Source organism: Typopeltis vanoorti, chromosome 2, assembly GCF_054136105.1.
Source record: "Typopeltis vanoorti isolate ZY-2024b chromosome 2, IOZ_Tvanoo_1.0, whole genome shotgun sequence".
In the NCBI taxonomy this organism is placed as follows: Eukaryota; Metazoa; Arthropoda; class Arachnida; order Uropygi; family Thelyphonidae; genus Typopeltis; species Typopeltis vanoorti.
The window spans coordinates 11,931,226-11,946,620 of NC_143550.1; the positions used below are offsets into that span (position 1 = coordinate 11,931,226).

The window sequence follows — 15,395 nt, forward strand, 5'->3', positions numbered from 1 at the left end:
AATGCAGTGATCGAGACGATTTCAACCGGATCGGTGGAAAGCCACATTCTTGGGAGTCAGACCCTGATACTAAGATGAAAGGCAAAATTGATATACCTCTACCATATACGAGGGTGGTCTGAAAAGTTCTCGGCCTAACAACGAAAAAACGAATTTATAATTGCAAAATATCCCTTTACAACTGCAACCATCTCTTGATTCGAAGAAAAACGCTGACCAACGAGAAAGAGGTTTAGTTTTCGGAAGAGATAGAAGTCAGAGAGAGCCAAATCTGGGGAAGAAGATGGATGTTCCAACAATTTATAGTGCAGATCCCTTAATTTCTCCATTAACAAAACACCTTTGTTTGCAGGTGCATGCACACAAAAAAAGGACGATTTTTTTCTTCTGCAAATCGGGTCTTTTCTCTTGAATTTTTTCGTCTAGTCTGGTTAAAAGATCAGGATAATATTTCCGATTATTGTTTTACCCGTTATCAAGATAATTAATAAATAAAATGCCTTTAGCATCTCAAAACACCGATGCCGTGACCTTTCCTGCTGATGGAACCGATTTTTGTCTTCTTTGGCTCTGAACAACTGGCTTCTGTCCACTGTTTTGGCTGCTGTTTGGATTCTGGTGTGTAATGGTGAATCAAAGTCTCATCCATAGTAATAAATCGACTCACAAAAATCAGTTTTATTCTTGTTAAAACGCACCAAGCACTGTTCAGAGATTTTCATGCGAGTGCGTTTTTGATATGATGTGAGCAAGCGCGGCACCCATCTTGCGCAAAGCTTTTTCATTTGTAATTCTTCATACAAAATACGTTGTTCACGTTCTTTTGAAATGCCTATATTCTCAGCAATTTCGCGCACTTTGACTCTTCGGTCATCCAATACCATATCGTGCACTTGGTCAATGATTTCTGGTGTTGTTACACTTTTTGGACGTTCTTCACGTGGATCACCTTCGAGGTTGGTACGGCCACGTTTAAACTTGCTAGCCCGTTTCTTAGTTGTCGATAATGAAGGAGAAGAGTGCCCATAAACTTTTATTAAATTCGTTCATTTTATGAATTATGGATTTTACAACCGTGTTATAAATAACTGTGTTAGTGTTATAATCCAAATTTCAAAGACTAAAGGACAGAACCAGCCGCCATATTCATATTTCTCCACAGTGAGCAATAACAACCAACCAGAATCAAGACACAACAGGAGCCACTAATCGCCTACAGGTAACAGTAACATAATTAACCCATCAAACCATGATTTAAACAAATACGAAATCTCGATACTTAATAAAGGTGTAAATTTCGCCTTAGCACCCAAATCGATAAACAAACTTGAATTTATCAGTAATATTGAAAGAAGCGTAAGATTCATCCCAAATAACATAGCAGAAAAAATATGTTTAGAACCCGCCAACGTTTTAAATCCTAATAAAACAATAACAAGAAACCTGACTAAACACGAAATAACGGCGATAATATCACTAAAGTCAAATCCGAACATCTTAATCACCAAAGCAGATAAAGGAAGTGCCACCGTTATTTTAAACCGAACCACTTATGTGGAAAAAATGAAGGTGCTGGTCTTGGACAATAACACTTCAATTAGTTAACTACAACCAAACCAATAGAATTAAAAAGAAATCAGAGAATCTACTTAAGTCAATTACCACATTGCCCGAAGATACGATCAAAAAAATAATTCTGCATCACTCTCGTTCCTCTAGAATTTACGGTCTAACGAAAATTCACAAAGAAAACACACCACTAAAGCCTATTGTCGAAGGGATAGTTAGCCCGACTTATCACTTAGCCAAAAAATTAGCGGCAACACTCAAGGAGTTGGTAGGTCATTCCCCCTCCTATATCAAAAACACACAATACTTCATAAACATAATCAAAGACATTACATTTTAAAAAAAGATTTATTAGTCAGTTTTGACGTCTCTGCCCTCTTTACGAATGTCCTATCAATGACACGATCCTTCTTTTATAGAACAAATTCCCTCCAGATATCACAGCGCTCTTTGCACATGTATTACGTTCTGGTTATTTTATATGGCAAAACGCTTTCTACCTACATAAAGAAGGCACAGTCACGGGCTCGCCATTATCCCCCCCCCCTATTGCTCACTTTTATATGGAACATTTTGAGTACCTTGCTTTAGGTTCCTCCCCTTTAAAACACAAAGTCTGGCTTAGATACGTTGACGATGTTTTCGCGATCTGGTCCCATGGTCTCCAGACACTAGACACATTCCTTAGCCACCTAAACAAACAACACCCACGCATACAGTTCACTATTGAGATTGAAATGCAGATCACACTTCCGTTTCTAGATACACTTGTCACACGTCTTCCTACCGGCAATCTTTCCTTCACTGTTTACCGGAAACCGACACATACTGGCTAATACATACACATAAACTCCTACCACCACCTAACACAAAAACTTGGTGTCATCAATACTCTAAAAAAGGGCTATGAAGATTTGCTCCAGTGAACAGGCACTGAAAGACGAATTTAAAATGATCAGCAATACTTTCCTAAAAAAACGGGTACAGCCAAAACACTATTAACACAATTCTCTAAAAGACCGCGATAAAAAAAAAAAAAAAGACAAACCAGATTACAATAAAACTATAACCATTCCCTACATTAAAGGACAGCAGACAAAATAAACAGAGTACTACAAAAATATAACCTTAAAGCCACCTTTAAACCTCCTGCTAAATTAAAAAGCTTACTAAACTCATCCAAAGACCCACTCCCTCCGCTGGCCCACCCTGGAGTATACCGTATCTATTGCGCCTGTAACATACCATATATAGGAGAAACAGGACGCACAATTCCTCTCAGACAAAAAGAACATAAACGATACATTAAATGGCCACAACAAAAGCAGATCATTTTTAATATAATTCTGATTGCAAGAAACTTTTGAACTATGTTCGAAGTCACTTGTAGTCAGAATTGGATTAAAAGCAAAATCAATTCCGAGTAACCAGCGGGGAAAAGTGATATTTTGAAAGCAACTTAATTCGCCTGACAGCGTGTTGTTGCTCTGCGAGTCACGATGTTGTTTGCAATCAGAATCATAAATTGCATCGAAGTAGCGCTGGCTGTTAATACGCACATCAACGTTCTAGAAACGAAACGATCACAGAATGACCTCGATCATTGGGATTATAATGCTGCAATTTTTAAAATAATCATTCTTTCGTATAAGCACAAAGTATACAGAAATATGATCGCTTGAAAACGATCATCTTCCTGTATACTTTTAATGTATACATCCGATGTGTATTTCCAGTGCGATATTAAAATACATTCAACGTTCAATATTTTTCGATTTCAGATTATCCAAGATTCCGGAAGTGTTACTTGACAATCACGGAAGTAGATGAAGGATGTGGCCGGTCTATTCACTATTATGAACAAGTTGCAGAAAGCATTTGTTGGTAAGAACTAATGACCATATTTCTCTATTTATTCTGTAAATTAAATTGCACCTAATTATTGAAAAAAGGACAAAATAACTGTATCCTGAGTATTTGAAGTCTAAGAAATAAATTGAGGAGTCAATATCTAGGCATGTTTAATCGTCATGGAATTCTCGTTTTGCTACGAGAGGGTGAGCTGGAAAGATTTCATAAACACCTAGAACAAAAAATGATATTAAAGCAACTCATATAACCACAAGAAAAACACATTAGTAACAGAGTTATGAAGGTAACTTATGTTCTTATATTTTTACATATATGTATGCTCTTTCTTGTAGTTATATCAGTTGGTTTAATTTAGTTTTTTATTCTAGGTGTTATCAAAAGTTTCCAGACCCCCCCCTCCCCTTGTATTATAACGAAAGAACACAAGTTATTTCGATATGACAGCGCAGATGATATCAAAACATACGACGTGAGTTAAAATCTCGACGTGGCCCGGATGTCTGTGAATAACTTTAAGTAATAGATTATTTTCATTGCCGCGTTTGAGACCGCTGTCCTTATTAAAGGATTTGAAGTGGCTTGGTTGGTTGATTTATGATTTATTGTCGCAAGGACCGCAAAGGTCATACTGCACCACAGCAAAGGTTACAGCATAACACATGATATCAATAAATAGTCAGAAATAGATAAATTAATGATTAATAACGAAAATTAAGCGAAGTAATGGAGTATCTACATATAAAATGTGTTTGTATAAAATTAATTCTTTGTGAAAAATTAAAAACGCCTCAGTGTTTATCGAGTCTGATAACATTTGCCTGAGTGTATATGGCTCGTCTAGATATGTAAGCATTTCATTCCTTTCTCGTGTGAAGTGCTTTGGCACTCCACCAGAATATGAGAAATGGTATGACGCATGTTGCATTTTTCACACATTTTTCACACATGAACCCTCAGTAATTAAGAATGCGCAAGATGACTGTGACCTATGCGGAGCCTAGCAAAAATAACTTCTCTCGTCTGTTTCTATGTTGAATAGATTTTCACTGCTTAATTTCAAGCTTATTATCATGTAATTTGTTTGTCAGTACATTCTGCCATGACGACTGCCATTCGGCAATTACTTTGGATATTATAAATTAACTTTAGTCTGTATACAGGAGTGACAAACAGTAAAAAAAAAAGTGTGAGCTGATCTGGAAGCTCCATCTGCAGTCTCATTTATCATAATTCCAATTTGCCTGGATATCCAGCACAAGTGACAATCAAAATACAGGTGCCACGATAAAGGATGTTTATCGTGGCACCTGTATTTTGATTAGGTGCCACGATAAAGGATGTTTGTGAAGCTGTAGATTGAAGAAGGAAGAAATGAACGAGTTAATTGTTTTCTAGGCACAAATGATTTGCAAGGTGAGAAATATGCAATGAGAGAAGATATAAAAAAGATGTTAGAAGAAGCAAAAATGACGAGTAAGAAGGTAACGATTCGCAGCTGGCTGCTTCTCTGTGATAGGACAGAATTGATAAGAAGGGCTGTGATTGCCGATAATTAATGTGAAGGTGTGCGTGAGGAATGACATGCAGTTGATAGATGCGTGGAGTGCATTTATTAGACGTTAGGCCCTATATATATGCCTGATGAACCACTTAACTGGTTTCGGAGTTAAGATCATTAGAGAAAGTATTGTTCAGTGACAGTTTGGAATTGGGAACTAGAAACATTAGGAGGGAAAATCAAGCATGTGTGTAGCCACCTCTGGGACAAATGAGTGTTCTTGAAGGAATGCCAGTGCGGAAAGAGCCATCCCTGGGATAGATAAGTATGAAGAAGAAATGAGTGTGACGATCTGGGTGCAGCTTCCCAGGTTTCGAATTTGAATGGGCATTTAATGCAAGGACAACTGCGTGCCCACAATGATGTTGAAATGCATGTACACGAATGCCCAAAGTATTAGAACTAAAGGAGATGAGTTTTGGCGTTGGTTAGCTCGATTTAGTCAAACTTTATTGGCATCAGAGAGACCTGATTGTCAGAGAATGATGCAGTTATATGAATAAATGTAATGGATATTGCATTCTCGTAAAAGATAGAGGAAATAGGACAGGAGGAGGTGTCTAATTAATAATAGAAGAACCTCGACGAACAAAAATAGTAGTTAAATAAGATTTTAGATTTGACGGACATTGTCCGTTTAAGGCTGTTCTGGTGCGAGTAGGAGCCACTCCATCCCAAAAAATCATGTAATGACAAAATATATTGTGGAATGCTGCTATAGGACCTGGGAGTCTAGAAGAATATGTGGAGAATATTTAGTGAGTGTAGGCTCACTTAAAGTCTCCCAGTTATCATGGGATGGGAGACTTCAAGAATGGTGATATACACTTTTAGAAAGAAGTAAACGGACACCACGACATGAGGATAAAACAGCCATCGAGCCGACGTTAATAAGATGTAGGACCTTCTTTCGCTACGATGACCACAGCAATCATACGGGACACTCGTACTTTCCACAAGCGTACGATAGCGATCAATTGGAATTTTGGACCATTCTTCCTGCAGGTATTTAATAAGGTCATGATCCGTTGTTAAACGAACGTCCCTTGACCTCAGCAATACCTCAGTTCACTCCATAGCAGTTCAATAGGATTGAGGTCAGGTCTTTGTTGAGGCCAGCCAAATGTGGTGACATTCATGTTTACAAACCACACAGTTACTTGGTTTAAACAGCAGCAAACACAGCAATATGAAGATAGAGGAGAAAATGAATAAATCAGGATTCATCTGAACATATCATTCACCTAAATCCTTAACAGTTCAGTCGTCTTGTTATTGTAGTGATCCAGTCATCTAAGGTTCACTGTTGGAACACCATTGCAATATTTATGATTCGTATCGTGAATCAGTGTTGAACGATATGAGGATGAAAATATTCCCAAAGAGCATTTTTTATTTCGACAGCACCATTTTAGTGGTCATTGATCAATCTCTTTCTAAAGTGAAGGAACCAATTTGGTAAAATGGATAAACTTGTTCAATCCTTTATCCATGCGAAGTATCTTCACGAATAGGCTACTTGTATATACTGTCTGAAGGATTCATGCATTATGCATTTTTTAAAAGAAAGTGTGCTTTGCATTATAGGATACTACACAACTGCTGTGAAGTCATCAATATCTGCATAAACGTATCCTAGATGTGAAGGTATTTCTCGTGCAAACTTCGTTTTCTTACACTTGGATAAAGGATTAAACAAGAATATTAATTATTGGAAAGTTTAAATTAATTTATAGGCAAGTAGAAATAAAAAACTTTCCATAAATGGGTTAGATGTTGGTACATTTTATTGCACATTGTTACCGTAGGTAGACTAAAGGTTACGTAACCCAGAAATCACCTGCTCTCGGGAATGCACATGGTGATTTACATGCCTCTTCATTTCATTGTTCTTTGACATGGAAAAAAAGCTTATGACACAGCCGGTAAGGCATATTAAAAGACCTCTATAACCAAAGTTTCAGAGCACACCTTCTTTTATTTATTAAAACTTTTCTGTACAGACGGGCTATCCAAGTCAGAGTGGAAACTATGCAGGGCGTTATCCCAAGGCTCTGTCTTAAATGCTACACATGTCTTGCTGTTTAAACATAACTCAATTATTGAACACTTTCTTACCACCGTAGGCAAAAAAGTACAGTTTCGCAATACAATTTACACGAAACTAGTTTTTTTTTCTCTGCTGTGGCAACCTTAATGTCACACAAGTCAGACTGTCATGCGTCTTTTTCATATTCGTGTTAAAGATATTATGCAAACTATTGCATAATATCTTTATGCATTACTTTCACTAAACATAAAATCATTCTTCCATGACGGGTATAAACTCCATTCTGCAATCTCTCACTTTGTAAACTAGAGAAGTCGCATATTGCATCATCTGTCTACTTGGAAATGTTTACTGGATATTGGGAGCAGCCTACTCTGATTCATTGCTCATCCAGATTGATAGTTCAAGATCAGAGATCTCTGTCAGAAACACACAACTGTGCTATTATGTTTCCTGACATTACTATTTCCAACCAGCTCCCAATTGAGTGCAGTGATTATACAGCTGAAATGCATGCCATTCAGCTTACACATCTGCATATTAAAGAAAACAGCTACCAAAAGCGTGTAATTTATACAGACTCATTGAGCTCTTTACAAATTATCTCCTCTCCTGTATAGTTCCACATGCAGTGCTATGAAAGTGAAAACATATAATAACAATTATTATTATTATTATTATTATTATTATTATTATTATTATTATTATTATTATTATTATTATTATTATTATTATTATTATTATTATTATCATTTCCCGTTTTTATAGTTTTAATGTGGTTCTAACTCCTGTATTTAATTTAAAAGTGTCATAAAGTAACTCTACTTGTCACGCTGAAGACAGTGACATATAATTCATCGAAATCGGCCAAGTGGAATCCAAAATCTGAATGTGCTAAAAATTGAAGCGTAGACCGCGGTTGCTAACGAGTATAGAACAAAGGACGTCGCCATCTTTGCAGCTATCCAAAGGAAGAAAGGTGATTCATGAAATGCAACAAGTGTCAGAAGAAATTACCGTTCGACGGATGTTATATAACCGGCACGAAATGCCATAGGAATCTTCACTTTACATGTTCCGGACTTTCATAAACAACCTGGCAACGCAAATCCAATACCAAACGAGAAGAATGGAAGTGGCTAAACTGTAGAGAGAACAAAGAAACGCCACCACCCACGACGGAACTGATTACGCCGGAAGCAGAATCGGACGATGAACTGAACAGACAAGAAAATACCGGTGAGTCATATAATTTGAGTTCCGTAAATTTATTATTAGAAAAATGTTTAGAAAATATAAAAGCCAACTTGGTAGATCTTGTCCAAGAACTATTTGATAAACAGAATAAAGAAATAACAAAAAAAAAAATTAGCGAATATGAGGAGTTTGTTCAATTTAATAATTCAAAAGTCGAAGAGGTCTTACAAACGGTAAAAGACATTAAAACCAGCATTAACGCATTAACTGACAGGCAGCACAAATTGATAAAAGACACATCGGAACTCCGTCAAGAATTTAATTCCCTGAAACTACAATACGAAGTTTTAAACCAACAACAACATAAAAAGACCTTGTCATAAACGGTCTTCCAGAAACCGAATCCACAGAAAATCTCAGAGACGTAGTTTTAAAGTTAGGCCATGCAATTGACATCCCCCCCTACAGCACAATGATAATCAGACCATAAATCGGTTTCCCAGGAAGAACAGAAAACAAGGCTCGCCACAACCCGCACGAGTCATAGTTCGTCTGACAAGCAAGGCTACAAGAGACAATCTCATAAAAGCCAGCAGACTGAAAAAACCAGTAGTCAAGGATTTAAGTGCATCGCAAGACAATACGCCAATCTTTCTATCTGAGTATTTAACACCTTTCAATCAGAATCTTTTGTAGCAAGCAAGAAAAGAAAAAACAGAAAAAAAAGTATCAATTTTTATGGATCAAAGACGGCAAAATATTCTTGAGAAAGTCACAGACTTCAAAGTCTATACAAATAAAAAGCTCGGAAGATATAGACAGGTTGCCAGAGTGAAACAAAAGGCTCCAACATAGTTCAATAAGAAGATCTCAACACAACAAAAATGAACGTGAACCATCAGATAGATGTAATTACACGAGAATACATCAGTAATTGTACTTTCGAATCGCTTAATGCATGGAAACAAAACACAGTACAAGCGAGAGGTCTCTCAATCTTGCATATTAACATCAGAAGCATCCGAAAACATTGGTTATTGTTACAGGCTTATCTGAGGAATTACACTGATATTATTTATATATAGATTATTACAGAAGTATCCATAACTAATGACGAAGCGACTGCTTTCCAAATTCCAGGCTTACAACAACATAGATCATGCCGCCAAACAAAAAGAGGGGGAGGAATATTAATATTTATCAAACAAAATTTAATAGCAAAAGAAATGGCCTATCAGTTTGAGCATGCTGAAACTCTATGCCTTGAAATCATTAATACCACGAATACACAGCATCACATAATACTAAATGCTATTTACAGGCCACCAAACCTAAACATGATAAAATTCTTGCACGAACTCAATTGCTGGCTTTCAAGACAAGAAATATGCTCAACCAAGCACCTAATGATAATTGGCGACATAAACATAAATATTGCAAATGAAAACCAGAACAACACGGTACAATACCTAGACACACTATCCATGTATAATCTAATACCAACAATAACATCATGTACTAGAGAAAAAATATTCAGAAATACTATCACTGCCTCCTGTCTAGATCATATAAACATCCGAGCACCACCAGATAGTTTCAGCAGATATCTTATACAGCAACATTAAACTCACCCTGGAGGAAATATATAAGAAAGCTACAAAGAAAGTCCGAATTCGTTCAAAAACAACAAAAAATCCTTGGATAACACAAAACTTAATCCTAGAAATACACAGAAAGGACGCTTTATAGAAATAATTAAAGCGATATCCAAATAACACAGCTTTAAAAACTCAATATAAGATAACAAGGAATCGCCTTACAACACAAATCAGAAATGCAAAAAGAAGCTACTACAGAGACAAACTAACCTCCGCACAAAACAACATGAAATAAACCTGGCATCTGATCAATGAGATGCTAGATTTTGTTCCCAACACCACCGCCTCCGAAACCATAAAACATAGCTTCATGAAAGACGCAAAACCTATCCAACAACTAACAAATGACTTTAACCAATACTTTGCAGACTCTATCCAAGAACTGCACATTCTCCCAATCACAAAACGAAACCCTCTACTTGGACCACAATCAAAACAGACATTATGGTTCCCAACCATAAAAGAAGCAGAATTCCTCTCAGCAATACATCAAATCAAACCAAACAAAGGCCCAGGAATAGATGGTATATCCGACCTAAAGATATAAAGAAACATGAAACTAGTTTAAGTCTTATTCTACTAAAACTAATAAATAAAATATTTAAAACAGGACAGATACCAAGTATGCTAAAGACCGCCATAATCACACCCATATACAAACAAGGAAAAAGAAATTTAATCAGCAATTACAGACCCATAGTAACATTACCAATTATCAATCAAATTATGGAGCGGATCATACTGAAGAAACTCACAGCATACACTGAGATCTTTCATATTATCCCCAAAACACAATATGATTTTCAGAAAAATAAGGAAACTACATCTCTCTTGGAAGACTTTACAGACGTAATTAATACCGCCTTAGACAAAAACAAAATTGCCATGGTAGCCTTTATAGATCTAACTAAAGCATTCGATACACTTACACATCAAACCTTCTTAGAAAAGCTGAGGCATGTTGGAATAGACGGGCCTTTTCACAGATGGTTTACAAACTACCTCCAAAATAGAAAGCATATCACACGTATCGGGGCAAACCGAAGCAGAGAGCTACCAGTAACCTGTGGAGAACCACAGGGAGCTATACTCTCCCCAACTCTATTCAACGTTTACACGCACGATATTAATCAGTTACCACTCAAAGGTAAGATATCTTAAAACGCAGATGATTCCGCAATAATATCCATCCACAATAACGCAAGCATAGCCCAAATAAATATACAACATGATATAAATCTGATCACAAAAACTGGTTCACGAAAAACTCCATACACCTAAACTCAGAAAAGACAAAATTAATGATATTCAGACATCCTCTGACTCGACCAGTTGATAACAAACATATAACCATCCAACATTCACTTTCCAACATAAAACACACACAGAACAGCAAAACCACTACAATCACTCAGGTTGAAACAATACGATACCTTGGAAGTTACTTCGATGCAGATATGAACTGGAATAGCCACATAAACCATCTACACAACAAACTCCTAGCAATAAGTGGCAAACTCTACAGGTTAAAAGACATAGTTCCCATACGCCTAAAAACAGTAATATACAAAGCACTACGCCAAAATATACTAAGATACGCTATAACAACTTATGCTTTCTGTGCACCCTACAAATTCAATAGATTAATGTCGCTACAGTATTAAATGGCAAAACTGATCTTTTGGGAACAAAGAAAATCACGACCTTATAAACATTGCAATGTCAGAACACAAAATACTGACAGCAAAACATTTATGTCGCTATGCAGCCTTGCTAAAACATTATTTCGATGCCAACTACAGGACAGTTAGAAATACATACCGTATAACAAGACCTCAGACTACTAATTATATCACATATAAATACAATAATCACTACGGAAAGGCTACGCGAAACTTCTACATCTCAGACATGATAAACAAATTACCTTTTGAATACAGAAACCTTACAAACTACAATAGCCTGAAAAGAGCTCTAAGGACACACTAAAATACCATACAAACTTAATGAAACACAATATATTCGTTCAGGCTTCCAGTTCAGCGACGCATCAATACATTCCAAGTTATTGTGTGTGTGTGTGTGTGTGTGTGTGTGTGTGTGTGTGTGTGTGTGTGTGTGTGTGTGTGTGTGTGTGTGTGTGTGTGTGTGTGTGTGTGTGTGTGTGTGTGTGTGTGTGTGTGTGCGTGCGTGCGTGCGTGCGTGCGTGCGTGCGTGCGTGCGTGCGTGCGTGCGTGCGTGCGTGCGTGCGTGCGTGCGTGCGTGTGTGTGTGTGTGTGTGTGTGTGTGTGTGTGTGTGTGTGTGTGTGTGTGTGTGTGTGTGTGTGTGTGTGTGTGTGTGTGTGTGTGTGTGTGTGTGTGTGTGTGTGTGTGTGTGTGCGTGCGTGCGAATTTCTCAATCATAGATTTCGTAGCTTCCCAACACAGCAAAAAAAAAAAATACATAATAACCAACTGGTGTCATCCGCAAATACGCTTACATATAAGCTTCGAGGATGAAAGCAAAGAAATTAGTTCTCATCCAAGATGTATCATATGTAACCAAATGCATGTAATGTACGTATCACGTGAAAACCAATGTATGTAATGTAAATATCACATGTAAACAAATGTAAGTAATGTATCATATGTAAACAAATGTATGTAATGTATATAACTGTAACAAATGTATGCAATGTACCCTGTATGTTTGTGAGAATAAGGAAATATAATATTTAGATTGCATGTGTAAATACTGCTGTATAATCACACGTTTTCAAACTTGAAAAAAATAATAGTAAACTACAACATGTAATATTATACAAATTAAGTAACTCTGAACAATATAATTTTAAATTATTATTATGATTGTTATATAAAAAAAAATTGTTACCATCATTACTATTTAAATCTCATTATATGTAGCACAAAGTGCTGAACCTTGTAAAATAATATACTGAATAGATGATCATTGTACATATGTAAATATTTGAAAGAACAATAAAAAAAATATTATTATTATTATTATTATTATTATTATTATTATTATTATTATTATTATTATTATTATTATTATTATTATTATTATTATTGATCTCAAAATATTTACATATATGCAATAATCGTCTTAAGTGACATTCCAACATGTTATTTTACAAATTACTGCAACTAAGTGCTGTAGGTTATGATTCATTTTCCACATTAGATTTCTATAAAATTATTCGATAATTTTTTATTAAAATTATGATTATATATTGTGCGTTTGCAAAACATATTGTTCTGGTTTTTTAACAATGAAATACAAATGTTCCTTTTTTTAGTATAATATATTAATAATTGTTACTGTAGTTAGTAATTTAATGTTCTTGTCACACATACCGCTGCATTAACAACAAAAATACCTGGCAATGTTCCGAAATCAAACCTGTAACACACGCAAAATACCTCGGTCTCTATATAGATTCCCACCTTAAATGGACAAAACATATATCGGGAGTTTGGTGTGAATACCTACACACCAAACTCCGGATCATCGCAGCAAAACTCTTCCAAGTTAAAGACATTATTCCACCCAACATAAAAAACTCCTAATATCACGGTATCTGCGAATCCCTACTAAGATACGGAATAACAGTCTATGCAAATACATCAAACAGCCACCTAACAAAAATGGAAACACTACACAGGAAAATCGTGTCAACAGTGATCTGGACACCTTACACGCAACAACAAATATCCGACAAGCACATGGCGATACACAGAATTCTGAGCATTAAAAACCTGAAACACTACATGACTTTATCAAGGAATTACTTCAATATCATCTATCGAAACAACAGAGACACATATCGTATAACACGACCTACAACAACTCTCTACATCCCCCACACCCTTCAACAACTCATACGGTTCTTTTGTGAGATCACATCAGATACCCACGCAATTCAACAACCTACCCAGAAAGTTAAAACACGTAGATAACTACAAAACATTAAAAAACGAACTCTGGATAATATACCAACAAAGTTAAGAAACTATTAACGCTGATATACACATCACAAATCACTAGCATCCAAACCTACATCCCATACACAAACAGTAGCAACAATATACATGATGAAGACTAAATCCCACTCTCTTCATAAAAGCTAACCCAAGCTTCGAAGTAGGTAGGATTAACCTGCCTCACTCATCTACGAGTAATCCTTATAAGCAAATGCAGAAATTTGTATGTATTATCACTCGTTCTCAAACTTTAAAAAATAAAAAATAAATAAATAAAATAAAAAATAAAAAATTCATCACATATCATACTTATTCTTGAATTCATTCACACTGCTTGCACTTACAACATCCAAAGGTAATCCATGCCAATCATACACCACCCTCTACTGAAAAATCTAGTCCTCATACCCTTCTTGACGGCCTTCATTCTCAGTTTCCAAGAACGCCCTCTCGTCATTTCCCCACCCTCCATAAACTGAAAAATTCTATCAATTGAAATCCTGTATGACCCTTTTAGAAGTTTGTAAATCTCAATCATATCAACCTTCTTTCTCCTGATTGCTAGTGTCTGCATTCTACAAATTCTCAATCTGTCTTCACAATAACTATTCCACTATCCTGATATCGATTTTAAGAGTCTCCTTTGACTCTTTCCAATATATCAGAATCACAACGGAAACCAGGAGACCATACCTGCGCACAATAGTCCAAGTGAGGTCTTATGAAGGCCTTTAAAGAGGCAAAATAACATCCTTCTCCTTAGATGAGAACGTTCGTTTCAGCATTGCAATTATCTTTTGAGTTATATTTGGAATCTTTGCCACATGGCCCCTGAACTTCAACTTCCTATCTATTAACACTCCAAGATCAGTTTCTTCTAGCTTAATGCCACCAATATAATACGACATTGGATATCTAATCATGCCGAAGTTAATGAGTTTACATTTGCTGATATTGAACTGACACCCATTTTCCCATTCGCACAATTACAGCTTATTCAAATCATTCTGCAAAGACTGCATATCAGCAGCATTCCTGATTACCCTATCTATCTTTGCATCATCAGCAAATAGCTGTATGTCGCTTTTCAAATCCTTTCCAATATCATTAATGTACAGATTGAATAACAGTGGACCAAGCACTGATCCTTGTGGTACACCACTTGGTACCTTAAACCTTGCAGACTCAGATCACCCATATACCACTTTCTGATATCTGTCAGTCAGCCGTCCCCTTATCCATGCTAATATTGTATAACCCAAACCCATTTTCTCCAATTTATGAATTTAGAGCCAGTTTCTTTTCATATTCAGACTTTGCTTTCCGTACACCAGTTTTGACTATTCTGGCATGTTGCTTATAACGATCATAACGGACGTCATCCGTTATGACGTTATGCAAACAGTATTCTTTCCTCATCGTCCTTTTCTTAGGAATCTCTTGCTTAATAAGATTACACATCCATTTGACTTCTACTGTATTTATTCTTCGAACTCTCGGGACATAT

At 36.2% G+C, this 15,395-nt stretch overlaps 1 protein-coding gene across 1 annotated transcript in view; it reads left to right on the plus strand.

Moving 5' to 3' along the window:
- LOC150108817 (uncharacterized) overlaps nt 1-15,395 on the plus strand; it is an 83,884-nt gene that overhangs the window by 41,150 nt on the left and 27,339 nt on the right. Inside the window, exon 4 of the mRNA XM_090414320.1 lies at nt 3,351-3,453. Within this exon, the coding sequence (XP_090270446.1) occupies nt 3,351-3,453 (103 nt within the window). The remainder of the gene's footprint in view (nt 1-3,350; nt 3,454-15,395) is intronic.